This window comes from Panthera tigris, chromosome A2, assembly GCF_018350195.1.
Source record: "Panthera tigris isolate Pti1 chromosome A2, P.tigris_Pti1_mat1.1, whole genome shotgun sequence".
Lineage (NCBI taxonomy): Eukaryota > Metazoa > Chordata > Mammalia > Carnivora > Felidae > Panthera > Panthera tigris.
The window spans coordinates 46379943-46399302 of record NC_056661.1 but is presented as its reverse complement, the minus strand read 5'-3'; the positions used below and the strand labels follow the sequence as shown (position 1 = coordinate 46399302).

General features: G+C 41.6%; 1 protein-coding gene across 2 annotated transcripts in view; it reads right to left on the bottom strand.

The window, feature by feature from the left end:
- ITPR1 (inositol 1,4,5-trisphosphate receptor type 1) overlaps positions 1-19360 on the bottom strand; it is a 326172-nt gene that overhangs the window by 135490 nt on the left and 171322 nt on the right. For both annotated transcript variants that reach the window (XM_007076615.3, XM_015535056.2), the window contains 9 exons: positions 17106-17271; positions 16846-17016; positions 16281-16346; positions 14760-14897; positions 11206-11331; positions 8658-8858; positions 6340-6591; positions 4849-4974; positions 2495-2623 (listed from right to left, as the gene is read on the bottom strand). In XM_007076615.3, the coding sequence (XP_007076677.1) occupies positions 2495-2623; positions 4849-4974; positions 6340-6591; positions 8658-8858; positions 11206-11331; positions 14760-14897; positions 16281-16346; positions 16846-17016; positions 17106-17271 (1375 nt within the window). The remainder of the gene's footprint in view (positions 1-2494; positions 2624-4848; positions 4975-6339; positions 6592-8657; positions 8859-11205; positions 11332-14759; positions 14898-16280; positions 16347-16845; positions 17017-17105; positions 17272-19360) is intronic.

The following is a 19360-nucleotide window of genomic DNA, read 5'->3' as shown; positions in this document are numbered from 1 at the left end:
CTGCGTGATCAAGTGAAGACCTTCCTCTGGCCTCTTTTAGATGCTATCTTTAATTACTCGTGCTCTGACCAGTCTGTTCTAGTAAAATGCTTCATTTTCCTGGCCATGACTTCAACTACCAACTGTTTATATCCGGATTCTACTACTCCACTCTCCTGAGTCTCATGGACTCATTTACTTACTCAGTGAATCAGCACCTACCAGGTCCCAAGCACAAAAAGCTACAAGGGACAGAGCAGTATCAGAAGTAACTATGCACATAAGGCATAGCTATGTCCTTCTTACTGTAGCTTATGGTGTAGCAGAGAAAGTATAGGATCATATTTACTAAGCAGCTACTCTGTGCCAGGCATTATGCTAGATGTTTCACAAATATTTTCTCTCTTGCTCACGATAGCCTACAGGATTGACATTACAGCCCTGTTACAAATATAAGAAAAGAGGTTCTGTGACCAAGCCAAGTTCACAGAGCTGATAAGGCAAAGAGTGTGAATTTGAAACCAGCTTTATCCTGCTCTGAAGCCTCCAAAATTCTATCCTTCCTCCCTAGATCCCATAGTCCCAGCTGCCTCCTGGACATTCCACTGGCAATAAGTAAATAAATAATAAAATAAATGTGACACGGCCAAACCCAAGCTCACCATTTTCCTTCCTCATATGCTTGGGTTGAAAGAAAAGAAGGAAAAAACTAAACAAACAAGGAAGGCAGCCAGGAAGGAGGTAAAAATCTAGCTGGGAAATGACGCATATACTGTTCAGCATATAAACAAAACAAGATAGGCCATGAGAACTCCAAAAATAGTATTCCTTGGAAAATACATGCTCTAGAAAGCCATAAAAACAAAACAAAACAAAAAAAAAAAACAAAAACTAAAATCCACTTTGGATTTTGTATTCTAAGTATATATGGACAACCTGAGTCTTGCTGGGACTTACAACATTTATACTGAAGATTCATGTCTCTGACCATTCTGGCTTATTAGGTGGTCCAAAAATTGGTTTCAGAGTAAGGCAATAAGAAGAGAGAGGAGTGACCAAAATGGGAAACCAAAACTCATATTCCTGTTTAATAGTTTTCTAATTAATTTGATTGACTTACTTTGACATTTTGGTTTTGCAATACTATTTCATGATCCATAGGAGAATGGGCATTGCTGTAAGGATTGTCACTTTAAACTGCAAAAGCAGCAAGTCCAATCTTAGCAACCATGGCAGCTTTCCTGGCTGGCTCTCAGCATAATAGCACTTGGTAAAGAACACATTCTGGCCTCTGGTAACTCATGCGCTTGGGATCCAACCAGTTTCTGCTCCCCAATTACTTAAGAATATATACAGACATTTGAAAGATAGCATTCAAACTTTGCAATACTTTAGCTTAACTGCTAGCTTTTATAGTTATTTCTAACCAAACAGAAGGTTACCAATAGTTCCCAGCAAATGTAACTCACTAAAAACTCCACAAGTTTCAGAATCAGAGAAAAGTAGGTTGAAATCATGGTTATGCCACTTAATGGCTGTGACCATGACTCAGCATGGTAATTAAACTTTCTGAGCCTCAGTTTATGGAGCTACAAAGATGGCAATATCATCTACCTCATAGACTATACTGAGCTTATATGAACTCTCTGCATGTTAATGAAATAGAGCAGGATGTGATAAATATACTAATGAGTATGATACTACCATGAATCACCTTTCCCTTGGAGAATTTACCTACATTAGGATTATCTGTCTATAATCCAGTAACTCTGGGCCATCCATCAACCCCAGGACAGCCTCTACCTCTTTCTATGACAAGGATGGTTACTATTTCTCTTCTGATCACTGGAGACCAAGGCCAACTTTCATCTTGTAGGCTGTACCAACGCACCTGCTGTAAGACTCCCACAGCAGTTGACCCAGACCTAAGTTATAAAAAGAGGAGTGATTTTTCCAAGTCGAAGAATGAAATTCTCTTTCAGATCCATGGATTCAAAACTTTGAAACTGTACAGTGAGAACCAGCACACAGGGCTGCTGCACTGCACACCCCAGGAGCACTGTGCACAAAGGAGTTCACATGCCCATGTTGCTGTACAATACACCAGCCCTGCTGCCATGGCTTAAAGACTTCTCACTCTTGCCATGCAGCACTTGGGATGAGCTTAAGGCACACACTTCAGGAGTTAAAATGGAGGTTTCCAAACATGTTTTTAAAAAGCCTTAATAACATGCTAGCACCTATTTGAAAGCTGCTTCTCCTAAAATTGGAAGGGAGGAATCAACAAGATTGAAGGGGGGAAGAACAGGCATTGTAAGGAAAAAAGACCAACAATCAATAGAACCATCTGGTGAAGAAAAACATCCTCAGGTGCTTATTTATCCAAGGGTATCCTGAGAAAGCAAAGGATCTTGTATCCATGAAGGCTCGTGTACAGCTGCTCACTGCCATATCAGCACCAACAGCAATTGCTGAAGCTCTGTCGGGAAAGCCCTGCACCGCTTGTGTTTCTTACCTGCAGGGTAGTACTCTGGTCTGAGAAGGGAGAACTGAAGAAGGTAGTAACGATACTCATGACGATTTCAGTAACGTACTTTTCCAAAATTGAGTCTGCATGCTTCCTGTCACTTGTGTTGTTACAGGCCTGCAAGGCAAGTGGATGCTTTAGACATCACACCAAACCTGTAGATCAGCTGTAGAATTAAGAAATCTGTAACCACTCCTGCTAATCCAACAAACGAAAATAAAGGCTTGAAATAACACCAATAAATCATGCAGCCAGAGAAACTAATCAACTTGTGTATCCCAGTATAGACTCATAAAACAAAATTGATAAGGGACCAGGGTGCGTGACTGGCTCAGTCAGTTAAGCAGTTGACTTCAGCTTAGGTCATGCATGGTCTCATGGTTTGTGGGTTTGAATCCCTTGTCAGCTCTGTGCTGAAAGCTCAGAGCTTGGAGCCTGCTTCAGATTCTGTGTCTCCCTCTCTCTCTTCCCCTCCCCCACTCACGCTCTCTCAAAAAAATAAACATTAAAAAAAAATTTTTTTAAGTCGGTATGGGACCTACAGGGCTATTGCTTCCAAATTCCTAGCCATGTGTGGCAAATCTAACACCTTAAAAGGCAACAAGAGGCATAGTAACTACAGTTGTCTGTATTTTCCCCTAAAAGTGAACTGTGCTCCTTGTTAAGCCATTCATCTGTTCTACGCTATGTTTCCTAACATATATGATCAAGAGAATCAAATATATCAGGTCCACTGTGTGTAATATTCTCCAATGCTACAACACTCTTCTATTCAATAAAAACGCTACCGTAGCATAACATATAAAGTTGTCAAATTGCTACGATGTACAGTAAAGCTAATATAACATTGTGTGTCAACTATACTTCAATTAAAAAAAAGTTACTGATATGCAGTACTGCTGAAAATAGTGGAGTTTGAGTCAAAATCATTGATTCCATAGGTCTTGAGGTGAGAGACTTCAGGTTTTACTGGCATTATACTTAATTTTGCTATTTAAAATAAGATTAGGCATTTAGAGGAAAAGATATAGAAAATACACTTTTAAAAATCAAGTTTTATTACCAAATTCATTAGTGCTGTAATTTCAGATGTAATGTTGCTTACAATAAAAATTTATGAAGGGCAAAAAAAATCATGTTTTATTAACTAATTGCCATATTGTCAGCTTAATACTGAGCAGTTTTGACACATTCAGAGAATGAAATTAGTAACTGATTTTACATTTCTGAATAATGTAATGTAGAGGTCAGCACAGTTACGTGCTGGTGGCTGCTTTTATAAATAAAGTTTTATTCGAACACAGCCATGCCCACCTATTTACCTATTGTCATGGCTGTTTTCAAACTACCAGGGCAGACTTGAGTAGTTGTGTCAGAGACCAGATGGACCACAAACCTGAACATATTAATATCTGGTCCTTTACAGAAAACTTTGTTCAGCCCTGATTAAAAAACAAACAAACAAAAAAAACCCACAAAAAACAGAGCAGGCCTTCCATTCCAATCTCCAAAACCAGATTTATGGGATTAAAAGACTAGGAGGAATTTGAGATTAAAAAAAATAGATATGTATACATTTGTCTGTGATACCAACATGTGAGTATTATTAAACACAGACCTTGATTAGAAAGAAAACAAGTTCTTGCAGGGTGTTTTACACTGTAATTTGTACCATCAAGCAGGAAGTATCACAGTGTAAGACTCTCCAAAGCACCTTTCTTATTAACATGAAGATTCCGAAATTCATCTTATAATCATTCTTTCAAGAACTTGGTTACCATCCCCTATCCCCCAAACCCACCACCACAAAACTCATCGTGAATCCATGGTGTGCCTTGTTAGGCAGTGGTCTTGCAGCTTTAGAAACAGTATTAAGCTCAGAGCAAAACCAAATCCAGAATATGAAGCCCATCCAACTGCTAGGTCAGAAAAGCAGATCCAAAGGGAAGTGCTTTGCAGAATCCTTGACACCAGACTGAAGGAGATAAATGCTCAAGCTCAGGAAGGTGTCCTTTAAGGAGAGATATCGTCAAGGAAAAGAAAACTTTCAAATGTGATTTTAGTATGTCTCAGATTATTATTCACAAATCAGTCCATAAAGGATGAAATGAAAAGCAATAACCCACCTTTCTGACATGTGATGAATAAAATCTATTCTCAGCAAGAGGTAAAAGGCATAAAGAAATGAGGCGTGTGCGAGTGTAGAGCCATATCTGCCTCCCCGTGTCACATGAGCAAGCTGAAATGACGTGAATATTTTCCTCATGCCTGCATAAGGATGTCCAGACACACGCACATACACAAACATTTCCGCTCTGCCCCTCAGTTCCAGAAAGCCTTACCCTGCAGATGTCTACAAGGAAATTCTCAAACAACTTCCACATGTGATTGCTGGTATAAATCTCCTTCATTTCCACCTCAGTATCCACGTAGCAATGATTAAGGAAGTTAATGTAGGCAATTTTAACCTGAAGACAGAAATAGATGTTTCTGAAAAACCAATTCCGTATAAATAGAAAAAGAGAAATGCAAATTAAAACTGTATCAAAACACCATTTCCATCTGTCAAATAAATAAGTCCAAAAGTCTGATAAAATGCTGTGTGGACAAGGCTGTGAGAAAAATGTGATCTTGTTTTTTTTCTCCTTTATTATAGTCATCAGTTATTAATTATCTCATTTTATTAGCATAAGCCGGTTAAACAGACATGCAAGGCAATTATAGTACATCCATATGATAAAATTTTTATGTAACTGTAAAAAAAAAAAGAATGTGGAATCTCTTTATGGACAGATATGAAAAAGAACAACAGTGTATACAGAATGTCATCTTTTGTGGTTAGGAAAAAAAACGGGGGAGGGAATGAAGAATATTTATTTACATTTGTTCATATACAGAACTCTAGAAGGATGTACAAGACCATAATAATTTTCTCTGGGGTGGGAAGGGACAGATTAGGAGATATGCCATAGTTTACTCCTTTATAGTCTCTGCTATTCGAACTTTTCATAATGTATTAACTTTTCAAAAATTCATCTAAAAACATCTATTTGATATATACTACATATACTATAAATAAAAGTATATTCAGTTTAAGATTAAGTTACCAGCATATATTTTAAACAAAGACAAAATACACACTGTATCTGCTATAAATATATGTGTATTTAGTTTAAGATATAAATTAATAGCATGTATTTTAAACATACAAAGGCAAAATATAAACTGTATGATTCACTGTTTTTGCTGTCATTATTGTTACTAGCCAACACTTATCAACAACGAAACAGAAAACTTGAAAGGAATCACTTCCAAAACCTAACAGGTATGTATGTATGTATGTATGTATTTATTTATTTATTTATTTTTAACAGGTATTTATTATGGGTGGTAGAATTATAGATTATTTTAATTTTCCTATTGGTTACCTGTAGTTTCTAAATGTTTTAAAATTGTCATTCATTCATTTTTGCAATACACATTTTCATTAAAGAATCTACTTGCAGAATAGGTCTTACGTGCACACGAACCATATCTCAAACCACTCCATCTCATTTTTCAGACATTCATTCCAAGCAAATACTCTTCACTCAACAGGCTGAATGATTAGTTTTCAAGAGCGGAAGCACAGAAGCAGATTCCCACTCTTCTCGAGGAGACATCAAGAAGGACTAAAATCCCCCCAATGTTCTTCATACACTAAACTGGCATTTGAGAAAATGTTGTTTCCTCACTACAAAATGAGTTGCAGATTTTATCGTACTGTGAGGCCGCATCGGAGCTGGCTGCAAGTCCACATGCCACATGCAGAGACATGAGAAGAGCTTGCTCACCTCGGGGATGCAATCCTCATGGGTCACTACACGGACAATGTCATCCAGTGGGAGCAGAGAGTTGCACTTTATCTCTGTATAGACGTTCTTGCCCTCAGTGCATACGGCCAAGAGCTCAACCAGGTGGATGTGGTACATGAGAGGGCTGTTCTCATCCATCCGGTCCCGCTCTGACCTCATCATCTGGATTAGGGTCTGGAAAGAGGCTCTGTCATTGTAGAACACGAGGACATCCTCTCCCGAATTAACCAGCTGCAGAAAGAATGGGGCTTGCTTATAGTATGAGCTTGCAGAGGTGGGGACATTTAAAAAATGAGGGAAAAGGGAAAAAGAGATGTTCTGTCAGCATTTGCTTTCTAAAACCAGTCTCACCTGTTTTACCAAACTCGTCTAAACTTCATTTATATTAATGATCAAGAAAATCTTCAGCAGCAGCATTTCGATCGACAGATACAGGTATAGGACAGTGGTCCTAAAGCCACTGGGGGAAGACAAGGTCTGCATACCAACATTCATGTATCAAGTGGAAATGCAGACTGTAAGCTTGCACTTTTAATTCCAAACCTAATAATTAGGCTATGATTTTTCTACTTAAAAATATTTACAGGGGCGCTTGGGTGACTCGGTTGGTTGAGTGTCCACCTGACTCTTAGTTTTGGCTCAGGACATGATCTCTTGGTTTGTGACATCGATCCCAGTGTCAGGCTCTGTGCTGATGGTACAGATTCTCTCTCTCCCCTTCTGCCACCCACCCCCAAATAAACATTTCAAAAAATGTTTCCATCTTTTTATGCCTGAAAAGCAGTATCCCTCTTACAACTCTCTCATGCAGTGCCTTCTCTCTTCACAAATTATCCAGTTCTCATTAAGATACACCTAACTTTTGGGGCGCCTGGGTGGCTCAGTCGGTTAAGCGTCCGACTTCGGCTCAGGTCACGATCTCACGGTCCGTGAGTATGAGCCCCGCGTCCAGCTCTGGGCTGATGGCTCAGAGCCTGGAGCCTGGCTCCAATTCTGTGTCTCCCTCTCTCTCTGCCCCTCCCCTGTTCATGCTCTGTCTCTCTCTGTCTCAAAAATAAATAAACGTTAAAAAAAAAAAATACACCTAACTTTCAACACTCATCAAAAAATCAAGGCTTTCCTACTTATAACTTGCCCCCAGGACTGAATGTGGCTTCTCATAAATCTACTTAAGAATAAATCAATTTCAGCACTGCATGAAATACAGAAGATCCAAAAAGGGCTGGTACAGAAGCCAAAATAAATATAGTCAGTATTATTTACACAATAACATCTAACCTTCATAGGCTCTAAGTAAGTGCCAAGTATTGTGATAAATACTTCACATGGATCACCTAACTTCATTGTGCCTCAGATTTGTCCGTAAAACTGAGAACAAAGAAGATAATGAACTCATGGTGTTGTCATGCAGATTAAATAAATGATTATATGTAAATTGCTTAGAGCCCTGACTAGGGTATGGCAGGCTTCCAAGAAATGTTAGCTATTTTTGTCATCATTATTTCAATGAGTTCACATATCAGTTCCTCAGGTGAATACGGCTACACCTTCTTTCACAAAAATGCACGCTGAGGGTTGGGGAAGTTGACACGTCACAAGCCGGTAAAGCAGTACAGCCTTCATTCATATCCTAGGTAAGTCAGTTCTTTTAATTATGCAACACTACCTTCCACTGGTATCGTATGTTCTTTATTAGATGACATTTTAAATCCAAATGGTAGGTGGATTTACTTAAGTTTTCATTTTTTTAAACAGGCAAAAGATGAAATGGAATGTATCTGAAAGTGGTGGCAGAGGGCTTTTTTGGTCAGACAGCATTCATGGGGCATTGACTTCCCACAGAGAACCAAGCAGGACTTTGTCCCAATCCCACGGTCTAGCTTCTTCTCAAGAATCATCAAGTAACAATTTTTCTAGCTAATGAAGTGAATAATTAAAGACAACTTATTCACAGGAACACAGGCTGTTCTGGCTCACTGGTTTCTATCCACATTTAATCTCTATTCATCGTATTTTTGGTTTGCTACTCCTGGTTTTATTTTCCCCCTCTCAAAAAAATCTGATCCCAAACTCCTCAAAATAAACAGATTCACTACTATGGAAAACCTGATGAGACTCTTGCCTACGTGTGTTTCTGATTTATGCTCACAAACACACTCTCTCACACAAACAAACCACAATTATGTTTTGTCCCTTCATGTGGGTCCAGGAGAGGGTGCTAGTTCATACAGAGAGTAGTAATTTAAAAATTTGTATGGAACACCAAAGGCAGGGATATAGAAATAAGCAGTTGTTACCTCAGCCATAACCATGTCTTGGCACTTTTTAATGAATTTCCCTTCCGCCTTGACAATCGTCTGCAAGAACTTGATGTACTGGACGTTCCGACCGTGAGTCTCGATGCAGTGAACAAAGTGTTGGACGACCCTCTCATTGATCTCACTGCAGAGCTGGAAGTTGTTCATGAAGATGTGCTGCATGGTTACCGCCTCCAGGATCTGACAGAAGAGTCAGAGCAGGAGCACAGGGACATCAGAGAACAAAGTGACAAAGAGTCTACCAAAACACACAAAGAAGCCTTCAAACCATTGAAGAGATGGCTCTCCCTTCTCACTTCTGTACGGCCTTCTTTTTTCATAAACCTTTTCAATCATGTGTAATAAACATATAGAAAGGGAAACAACTAGTATTCACCTCAATGAACTATGGTGGGAACCCCAGCACCCAGATCAAGAAACAAAATGTCTTACCACCCAATTTAACTCCTATTTTGATTTCTGCAACCACAGATTAGTTTTGCCTGTTTTTGAGCCTCCTGTACTGTCTTCCGCCTGCTTTCTTTTGTTTAATAGTACATTTGCAATGCTGTCAACATGTTGTTGCATGTATCAGTACATAGAATATACTGCTATGTATATTCCATGACATGAATCAACCACAGTGTGCTGATCTCTTCTATTGCTGATGGGCATTAGGGGTGTATCCAGTTTAACGGCAGGTTTTAATGGCACTACTCTTCGCACAATAGGGCTGCTCTGGGCATTCTCGAACATGTCTTCTGGTAAATTTTAATGTGTGTGCCTTTCTGTTGGCTTTATATCCAAGAGTGGAATTGCTGGGTTGCAGAATATAAATGTTTGGCTTTAAAAGTACTTCTCAACAGGGGCACCTGGATGGCTCAGTTGGTTAAGTGTCGGACTTTGGCTCAGGTCATGATCTCACCGTTAATGAGTTTGAGCCCCACAACGGGTTCTTTGCTGACAGATAGCTCAGAGCCTAGAGCCTGCTTTGGATTCTGTGTCTCCCTCTCTGCCCCTCCCCCACTCACTTTGGTGTCTCTCAAAAGTGAATGAACAGTAAAAAAAAATTTTTTTTAAAAAGTACTTCTCAACAGCTTTCAAAAGATATTAACAATTTCCATTCTACACCACAGCTTTTCCATATCCTTGCTGATTTACAGTGTTGTTGGTCTCTGAATTTAGTCATACTTTGTTTTGCCTATCTTAATTTATACTTCTCGGATGATCACCTTGTCCCAGTGACAGGCACCTGGGTATGTTCTACTACAGATTATTTCATTTTAAAGTTTTTTTTATCCATTTAAAAAATGGGTTGCCTTTTTCCTTGTTGACTTTTCTTCAGTTTATTATAAATTCTGGACATGAGCTCTTAATTGAACATATATGCAAAGCAAACGTCTTCCCCCACTCTCTGGCTTGCCTCTGGATGATCTTAATGAGCTCACCCGGTGAACGGAAGTCTTTATTTTATGTTTTCCGTTATAATTAATTCTATTTTTATACTGGGTAAGAAAACTCTGGGCGCATCTGGCTGGCTCAGTTCAAGGAGTGTATGAACCGATCTCAGGGTTGTGAGTTCGAGCCCCAGGTAAGGTGTAGAGATTACTTAAAACTTAAATTAAAAAAAAAAAACTTTGCTTTCCACAAGGTCATCAAAATATTTTCATGTTCTCTTCTAGAAGGCTTATTTTCTGTGGTTTTTACCCCGAGTTATTGAGGGATAAGTTTTATGTTTGGTATGAAGTAGGGGGCTTTCAGCTTTGTATCTTTTGTCTTTTCTCTTCCTAACATCACAATTCTAGTAGTCCTGTCCTCCAAAGCTCCAGCAGTACTAACAAATATGTCAGTGTGCATGTATTACAAGGAGGTCCTTTGTAGAATTACACAAAGCCAAAAATTAGAGCTGGCCTAAATGTCTATTAATATGCCAATGGGCTTTAAAAAGTTACAGACATACTATGGAATGCCACATAGCCATCAAAAATTCTCATCAAAAATCAGAAAAATTTATCTCTGACTTGCAAAGATAGCCACAATGTATAAAGAGAAAAAAGCTACAAGTAGAGTATGGCACCATTTATTTCTAAAAAAAATGCACTCCACGTATTTCAAAAACATATTTGACACACTAAAATATAACAATTATGTTTTATATGAATATATTGTGTATTTATATGTATCTAACGTATTATTATGTATTGTATTATGTACACAGAAAACTTTATGCAAGACCTCAGGAGGATGTGGTTGGTGAGTGAGAATTAGCAACTCACCAGCACTAAAATTTGATGTAATGAAGAACGTTAAGAAAAAATAAAAATATACCTTACCCTGTCCTACCACCTCCTCCTCCTTTCCCCTTTCTCCCCCCAAAATAAGGGGAATATTTATGTTCTCCTGAGAGATGGTCCCAACGTTCCCCTTGGAATGAATGTTGCTTTGTAACAAGTCCCCGTGGTCACAACAGCAAAAGAACCAGCTGTTGTTCCTTAGTGCTTCGCACCCTCCTCCCCTCACAGATTTCCAGATAGGCCTCAAGTCTTACCCCTGGGTTGAGAAACAGGTTTATGTGTTTGTGTAGCAATGCTTGATTCTGCTGGTTGCCAGCACAGAAATTCTGCAGAAATTCATGAGCCAGCCTCATTATCTCCTGCATCTTGGTATCTTCAGCCTGTGTGGAAGGAGGGAGATGAAAAATCAGTTGAAAACGGGCGATGCAGTAGACAACAGAAGGTCAGAGGAGACAGCACTTATCTCTAGGCCAAGAGATCACGTTCTATGATACGCTCACCACCTGCTAAGTGGGTTCCAGCCAAGGTGCTTGCCGAGAGACTGTTGTGTAAAGACACTGGGGTGCCGCGTCGCTGACGGTGAAAAGACACCAGTAACTTATTCAATTCTCCTATATTCTCTTCCACTAGCCTTGGGTAGATATAAAAAGAATTGATTCGGGAAAAATGCAATACAGAGTGGAAGCTGAGAGGAAGCCTCTGGGATTTCATTTCTAGCAATGCCTGAAACTTCTGAACACCCCACTTCTGAGAACAGAAGGATAGCGGAGCCGTGGCCGACCGCATCGCTAGCGATGAGGTCACACCGCCCAGGTCTCGGGCTCACTCTCTTTAATCCACCTCACAAATGTATGCGTTCATTTTTGGCAGGGATCACGTGACAAAGGGGGACTCTCTTTGGATTGTAAATGTGGGCAAATATACCTGCCACAATCCTTTCCTTGTCATCTCTGTCTTAGCATCTAACCTAAGAGTTAATTTTCCCATCTGCAAAATGGGGATAATACCTGCCCCAAGGCATTTCAACAGCTGATCATGCGATTCTCATTTCCTATAGTAAAAGCATATACTGTACTCAGTATTTTTAGAGAGCGTTAGATGCCCCAAGATAAGACAAATGCATAAAACCTATCACCATTTTGCCCAATTCTAAACAAGCAAAAGTTTAAATATAGTAAAAATGAAAGAATTCCAAAAATGGAATCGTCCCTCCTACTCACTTAGCCCACAACAATCTCCCTACGTCTTCTCACATACACCACCTCATTTCAAATGCCAGACTGCACAGCAGTTAGCAACGTAGACCCTGAAACCAGACTGCTCAGCTCTTACCCAGATCTACCACTCACTAGCTGTGTGACGTTGGGTAAGTTACTTAACCCTTCAGGGCTTCTGTCTCCTCATCTATAAAATGGAGATATGAAAAATGCACACTTCATACAGTTGCTGTGAAGATTAAATGAGAAAATCCAAGTCAAGGGCTTAGATAATAATTATTCAGTAAAGGTAAGCTACTGGTTCTGGTCTAGACCAAGGGTCAGACAGATACTTTGTGGCTTTGTGGATCAAAAAGCAAAAGAAAGGATGTTAGGCAGGTACTACTAAAGATGTAAGATTTAAGAATGCGTTCTTAACTACTATGCTGTATGACAACAGATGGCAGACTGGATTTGGTTCAGGTCTGCAGGTTGCCCACCCTGGTCTAGATAATAACCCTGGAAGAAAGGACGCATCTGTCAGAACAACAGACAGAAGGAATCTGAGCTACCAGCCTTGACAATCAAAAACAGAAGAGTTTAAAAGGACATTAATAGCAAATCCCATACAACATACTGGATATTACATTTGTCTCCTACTAACAGGGAAAGTGGCAAATCCTCCAGCTCTAAGAAATCAGAGGCCTTGGGACAGAGAGACCCTGCTGGTTGTCAGCAGTAATCTCCAACAGTTCTGCACTCTTTCACTTCTTCGGCTCAAAGGAGTATCTTCGGGGGTTCATTGAAACCAAAGGCTTCATCAGGTGAAACAAATTTTTACAAGACAGGTAAACTCTAAAGATACCACCTAACAAGAGAGTATCTGCTGGTAGGAATTCTTCCACTGTTCTCCCACAATGGACTATCCGTACCCATCCCAAATCAAACCAGTCTCACACACACACACACACACACAATGGTCTACCCCAATTCCAGCTGAATCGCGTTACCTGTTACTTTCACACTACTCTATGAAGAGCTGTCTTTCTTTAAGGAAACTGGTGAAATTGTCAGGCAAAGATACGGCCAGCAAACTACCTTCTCACATTCTGTATATGTAGCAAGGTTATTCAGCTTGCTGGTTCTAGTTACATGTCAGCCAAGTTTGGATGACAAGCACACTTAGATTGAAGTTATATTCAAGTCAGTTAAGTTCCTGACCTATCAGAGGGATTAAGCTTACACTTTATCTGTGGCCGCAGAAAGGCTTGACCAGGCTGAATCACATGGGCCCCATGATTGTGGCAGCGGCCTTTGCAGAGAAATTCCTGGAGCATAGGGCAGCAGGCCCAAGTGAGGTACGTGGAAGATAAGGTACAGCAAGCAGGGCCTGGGCCTCACGGGTGAGCAGATCTGGCTCTGCCATGTGTTGCTGGGCCGTACAGGCAAGGTACTGAACCTCTGGCCAGTCTTCTTATCTAAAATGGGGCTACTAATAGTAAGGGCACCTGGGTGACTCAGTCAGTTAAACGTACGACTTCAGCTCAGCTCATGATCTCACGGTTTGTGGGTTTGAGCCCCGCGTTGGGCTCGGTACTGAAAGCCCAGAGCCTGGAGCCTACTTTGGATTCTGTGTCTCCCTTTCTCTCTGCCTCTCCCTTGCTTGTGCTCTCTCACTCGATCTCAAAAGTAAATAATTGTTAAATAACATAAAATAACATGGAATAACATAAAATAACATAAAATAATAAAATGGGGCTACTGATAGTACGACCCATCTCAAGCGCTGTCTTAAGGATGAAATGAACTGGAGAATGAATATGACTCAGTGCAGTGCCCGGCACCCTCCAAGCACTAGCAGTGAGCCCTCTTTAGCCAACTCTTCACCACCAAGTCTCTCTGGAAGTCACTGGTGAACTCAAGAGACTAAATCCATTCCCTGGGACTCTCGAGTTCCCCAAGCCTCGGTCTCCTCATCTTTCAAGTGGGAACAACATGATAACTGTGCTGGATTTTAGAAGTGAATAGAGGCTTTTGAAAGTGCCCTGTCAGGCTGCATGGCACAGAGCACTGTTACCCTACTTCCCTAAATCCTATCATGGTCAATGACAAATGCTGGCATGAAAAAATGGGACAGAGAGTGTAACTTCTAACAACAGAAAAGAGGACTTGGAGCCAAGTATCCTGAAAGATCCAAATAATTTAACCAGAAATCAGCACACTACTGAGGACCTCACAAGTGGGCAGGCCCTATGTCTCCACATGCATCCAGTCACTTGCAGGGCTTACGTTGCCCAAAAGGCATTTGCAGATGACCCAGGACACAGCACATGCCCATGTGCATATATAGGTCCGTCCATCCCACCTTTGCATCCAGTGCCGCGTGGGAGCAAGTGGAGAAGCCACGGATTCTGGAGGCAGGTTACGGGTGGCTGTATTTCATGACACCCTGTCTGTTTAGCTCAAGTTGCCTACAAGTGCCTTATGTTCGCCATCGCCACGTCAGCTCCATGTGGCCACCAACACTATCCCAACGTGGAGGGTTTCGGAAAACGCGGGGACCCGCCCCGGCCCTGGGAACAGCTGCCGCCGCCAGAGGGGAACTCACTCACCTTCTCGTAGGGGATCTGCAGCAGCTCCAGCACCACTGCGTGCGCGCCCATGTTCCGGAGCAGGCGCTGCTGCTGCTTCTTGCTCTTCCTCACGGTGGCGCTCTCCTGCACGCAGAGTTTGCTGAGCCGAATCAGAATCTGTCAGAAAGAGAGACTCCAAGTGTGTACCCACGATCAGCATCCCAGTTCTGAGATCCAATGCACAGCGCGGCGGCCAACAGTCAGCGAAGGTGTGCCGTGTGCATAAAATCGGCTGACAGTAAATCTGAACTGTTCCCACCCACCCTCCAAAGAGCTTGCCATGTGAGGTGATGGACGTGTTAAGTAACCTGATTGTGATCATCACTTCACAGAGTGTCTATCAAGTTATTGCGTGTCACACTTCAGCAAGATGACAGTTTCTTTTGTCAATTTTATCTCCATAAAGCCTGAAAAAATTATTTCAAAAAAAAAATGAAAGAAATCAACTTCAGAAAACTGGGAAGCATAACTGAGAAAAAACTGTAAGCTCTGGTCATGGGCAGGGAGGCAGAAGTGATCACGACATATTAAACACAGGAGATTCCTCCCATATGTAGTATCCCTTAATCACATCAAACCGAATCTACACATGGTTAAAAACAGGCCCTTCCAGAGTATGAAGTAGGTTATGTCTTCAACCAAAAGTGGGATAGTATCAGAAAGATCTCCAGGGGTGCCTGGGTGGGTCAGTTGGTTAAGTGTCCAAATCTTGACTTTGGCTCAGGTCATGATCTTACAGTTTGTGAGATCAAACCCTGCATGAGGCTCCACACTGACCGTGCAGAGCCCACTTGCGATTCTCTCTCTCCCTCTGTCTCTGCCCCCTTCCGCTTGCATGTGTGCACACTTTCTCTCTCTAAAAATAAAGAAACTTTAAAAGGGATGAAGGGAGAAAAGGAGGGAGGGAGGAAGGAAGGAAGGAAGGAAGGAAGGAAGGAAGGATGGATGAAGGGAGAAAAGGAGGAAGGAAGGAAGGAAGGAAGGAAGGAAGGAAGGAAGGAAGGAAGGAAGGAAGGAAGATTGACCTCCTAAAATGGTGAGACTCATATCATTGCCAAGGACTTGGGAAGAGTTTACTGTGGGGTTAAAAAAAAAAAAACATACAAAGCTCCCAACCTTCCAACTGTGAACCACCCTATGCAAAGATATCTAAAGAACTAGAGCCCTCACTGGTGGACACTAAGTGCCAGTCATTGATATAAAGGCTTGACAATTCTATGAAATTAGTCCTTTGGTCAATTATAAACTTTCAGAATCACGGGTGCTGGCTGCACCTCTAAAAGGTGAGAAAATTGAGGGCACACAAATAATAAGCAGCAGAGGATGATTCGAACCCAGATATGACCCTAAAATCAATGCACTTAACCTCTGAGAGCTTTTTCTTTCCTGTTAAACTTCACATGAAGAAAAAAGATGAAGTGTTTGCATCTTCAAGTCGACTCTCACTATCTTTCCTTAGAGAATTAATACACAAGGAAAAAGGGCACTAGGACCACTCACCTCTTTGACCACCCTGTAATTGTAGCTGCTGGTGCTCTCATGCTTCTGTGACTTGTTATTCCCCTCCTAGGGACCAAAACAAACGTAAGTGTGGTTCGTCCAGCCCCTGGACTGTAAGGTATGTGTGTTCATACAGTCATTGGAGTTTAGGAAACAATGGGAGTTTTTGCAGCTTTCCTATAGTCACGGTGGGTTTAAGCCCGAGTCACGTGTTCATCCCCCTTGCGACTGACAGGATTTCCCTGATGTGAGAGAGGATGGCGGACCAGCCTACTGAGAACAGGTTCTTCCCCGGGTGGGTCTGGAAGGGAAATATGGGGCTAATCCACTCAACAGCCAAGTATTTTCCCTGTGGTCCAAAGTTACACAGGCGAGGTAGCTACCCTTCCATCCTGCAGCTTATTGCCTAGGAGAATGGCTGTTACTTTGGCTACTCAACATGCAGGTCTCTTGAGAATAAAGCTCATCCCATAATATACACTTTTATGTGAAACCAGAGTAGGATATTCACTTGTTTGAGGAGACTATCCACCTCCTCCGGCAGCATGACCTGGGTCTCACCCACCTCTGTTTTCTTATGTTCGATTTCACCAGAGACACCATCCATGGCCTCATCAGGGCCCTGCCCTTTGTACACCCAAAGCTCCGACTTTTCCACGATGGATCTCAGCTGGTCCAAGTCTTGTTTGATCTGTTTGTAGTTGTCCACATCTTGGCTGGTAACAAGCAGCTGAACCTGAGCAAATGCAACATGCCCATGTCACCATGGCCTCTTGGGCAGCTGACGACGACGATACCCCCCCCACACACACACACACACACTACCTGTTTGAAGGCCTGCAGGACCTCCTGCCTCTGACTGAAGTGCCGAAAGAGGAGCTGCAGGGCCCCTGACACCAGGGGTGGGTAGTCGTGCATTGTCAAATGCAGCAAGACTCGGAGGAAGGTTCTGCCACCATGGTCGTCCAAGTCCAGTGGTGTGTTCTCCTCACTACAGGAGTGCACAGAAGGGGAAAGGACAGATGAGCCACAAGCACCCTTCTCTCACGCACTTGGACCCAGACACACGTTAACCAGAGTTCTAACCCCGTGGTCAACCCTGGGTGACTTGAGTTTTAGTAAGTTCCTGTAATAACACAATCTTGTTTTAACTTCAACTGGACTGCGAGCAGACTATGAGGAGGTCACAACTGTCAAATTCTAAGCCAAAGTCCCTACCTTCCCCCAGTGACAGGAATTGACTTTTTATCCATATTTCCGACTCTGTGAGTGTTCTTCTGCAGGGTCTCATCTATGGTTTGAGAATGGCACACCGTTGTGTTTCTTGTAATGAGAATATTTTTTATTTAAGAGGCTGTAACTCAGCACCTACCAAAACACCTGTGGTAAAGCACCAGCTTCTTTTACTTTTACTTTACAGCTAACTGATGTCTTAGTCTATACCAGGCCCACTGATCAGGCACTTGGAGGCTGTGGCAGGGTCTAGCTGCCATAGAAGTACCCAAAATGATTACTCCCATGATCTGGACTTACCATGTCACAAACTGGTAGCAAGCAGTCTGAAGACCGCACTTTGAAGAGTGTTCTTCAAACTGGGATTAATAAGCAAATTGTCAGGGATTATCTCAGTATCTGTGATAACTGCGTGTTATTTCCGTAAAGAAAGAATTAATGACCATGTACTGGATCAAATGGCATTCTACTGCAGAACTGAGCACTGCCACTCAATTATTACATCAGTGCCTATATTGTGTTCACCATCTAAGGAACCTTCATGTGTGCAGGCTAGCAGGAAAAGCAGAGAGTATCTCCCAGGAAAATACTCTATTTGTGCTACATCCTTCAAAAGAGAAGTGAAGACAGTGTCACTGCTGTGTCAATACCAGGAAAGGTGAGATACAAGACAGCACAAAGGAGTGTCATCATACTGAACTCAACACACTCTGTTTCTGAAAAACAAGATCTTTCATCACAGTAAGTAATATGACTAACTCAAAATTCAAAGGCTTTACATTAAGTGCTGGGGTAGAACGTTAACAATGGTGGCCCCCAACAAAATAGACCCTTATGTAGGCTCCTCCCACATTGACAGTGGGCTCAGCCATGTGACTTGCTTTGACCAATAGGACATCAGCAACATGCTACAAGCAGAGGCTTAATTAGTGTTGTACACTGTTGGCCTATCCTGTTGGGAACTTTGCTCTTAGAACCAGTCACCACGCTGTGAAGAAGCCTAAGACGGTCATGCGGAGAGAGAGAGGAAGGGAGGGAGAAAGAGATGTCCCAGCCTTAGAGAGCCAGAAATGTGAGTAAAGCACCTTGGATGTACTAGCCCCAGTCACCAGCCCACCACAGTTTTACAATACACTGAACAGTGACCAGCAGACGAAATAGCCAGCTTAGCTCCAGTCAAGCCATTGAATTGTGAGAAGCAATAAAAGGCTTATTTTTTTTAATCCATTAAATTGCTGGAGTAGTTTATTATACAGCAATAGATAACTGAATCAAGGGTATATGTTAAAAGAACTAGGTGCATAAGGTATTTATATAAGCTTACAGCTATTCAAATCTGATAGGTATTTAGATCTCCTAATAATGTTTTAAATCAACAATGAGTAACCCACTCTTTTAAAAAAGGAAATCATACATTAATTCAATGTTAGGGACAGGTATATTTTTGTTGCTGTTGTTGTTGCATGGGCTCTAAAGAGCCAACGGATAAAAATGTCGGTCCATCAGCAGCAGAAGGACATGATCTTGTTAACCTCACTCTGTTTTCAATCTCCTTTTTTCCTTCAACCCTATTTTTCACCATTAAAGAAATCCTAGCATATGTGTATTTGGGGAAACCTACTTACATTCTTTCTATCCTAGGCAGGAAACACACACACACACACACACACACACACACACACACACACACACACCCAGAGCCTAGTATCATTCTGACCTGAGCACTAAAAGTTACAAAGATAGCCGTAAAATAACCTAAACCCAAAGACTAAGCATTTCCTAGAAGAATGAAGGAAAGAGCCTTTCAAAGCTATATGAAAGAAGCTTCCCAACCAGAACCACCCACA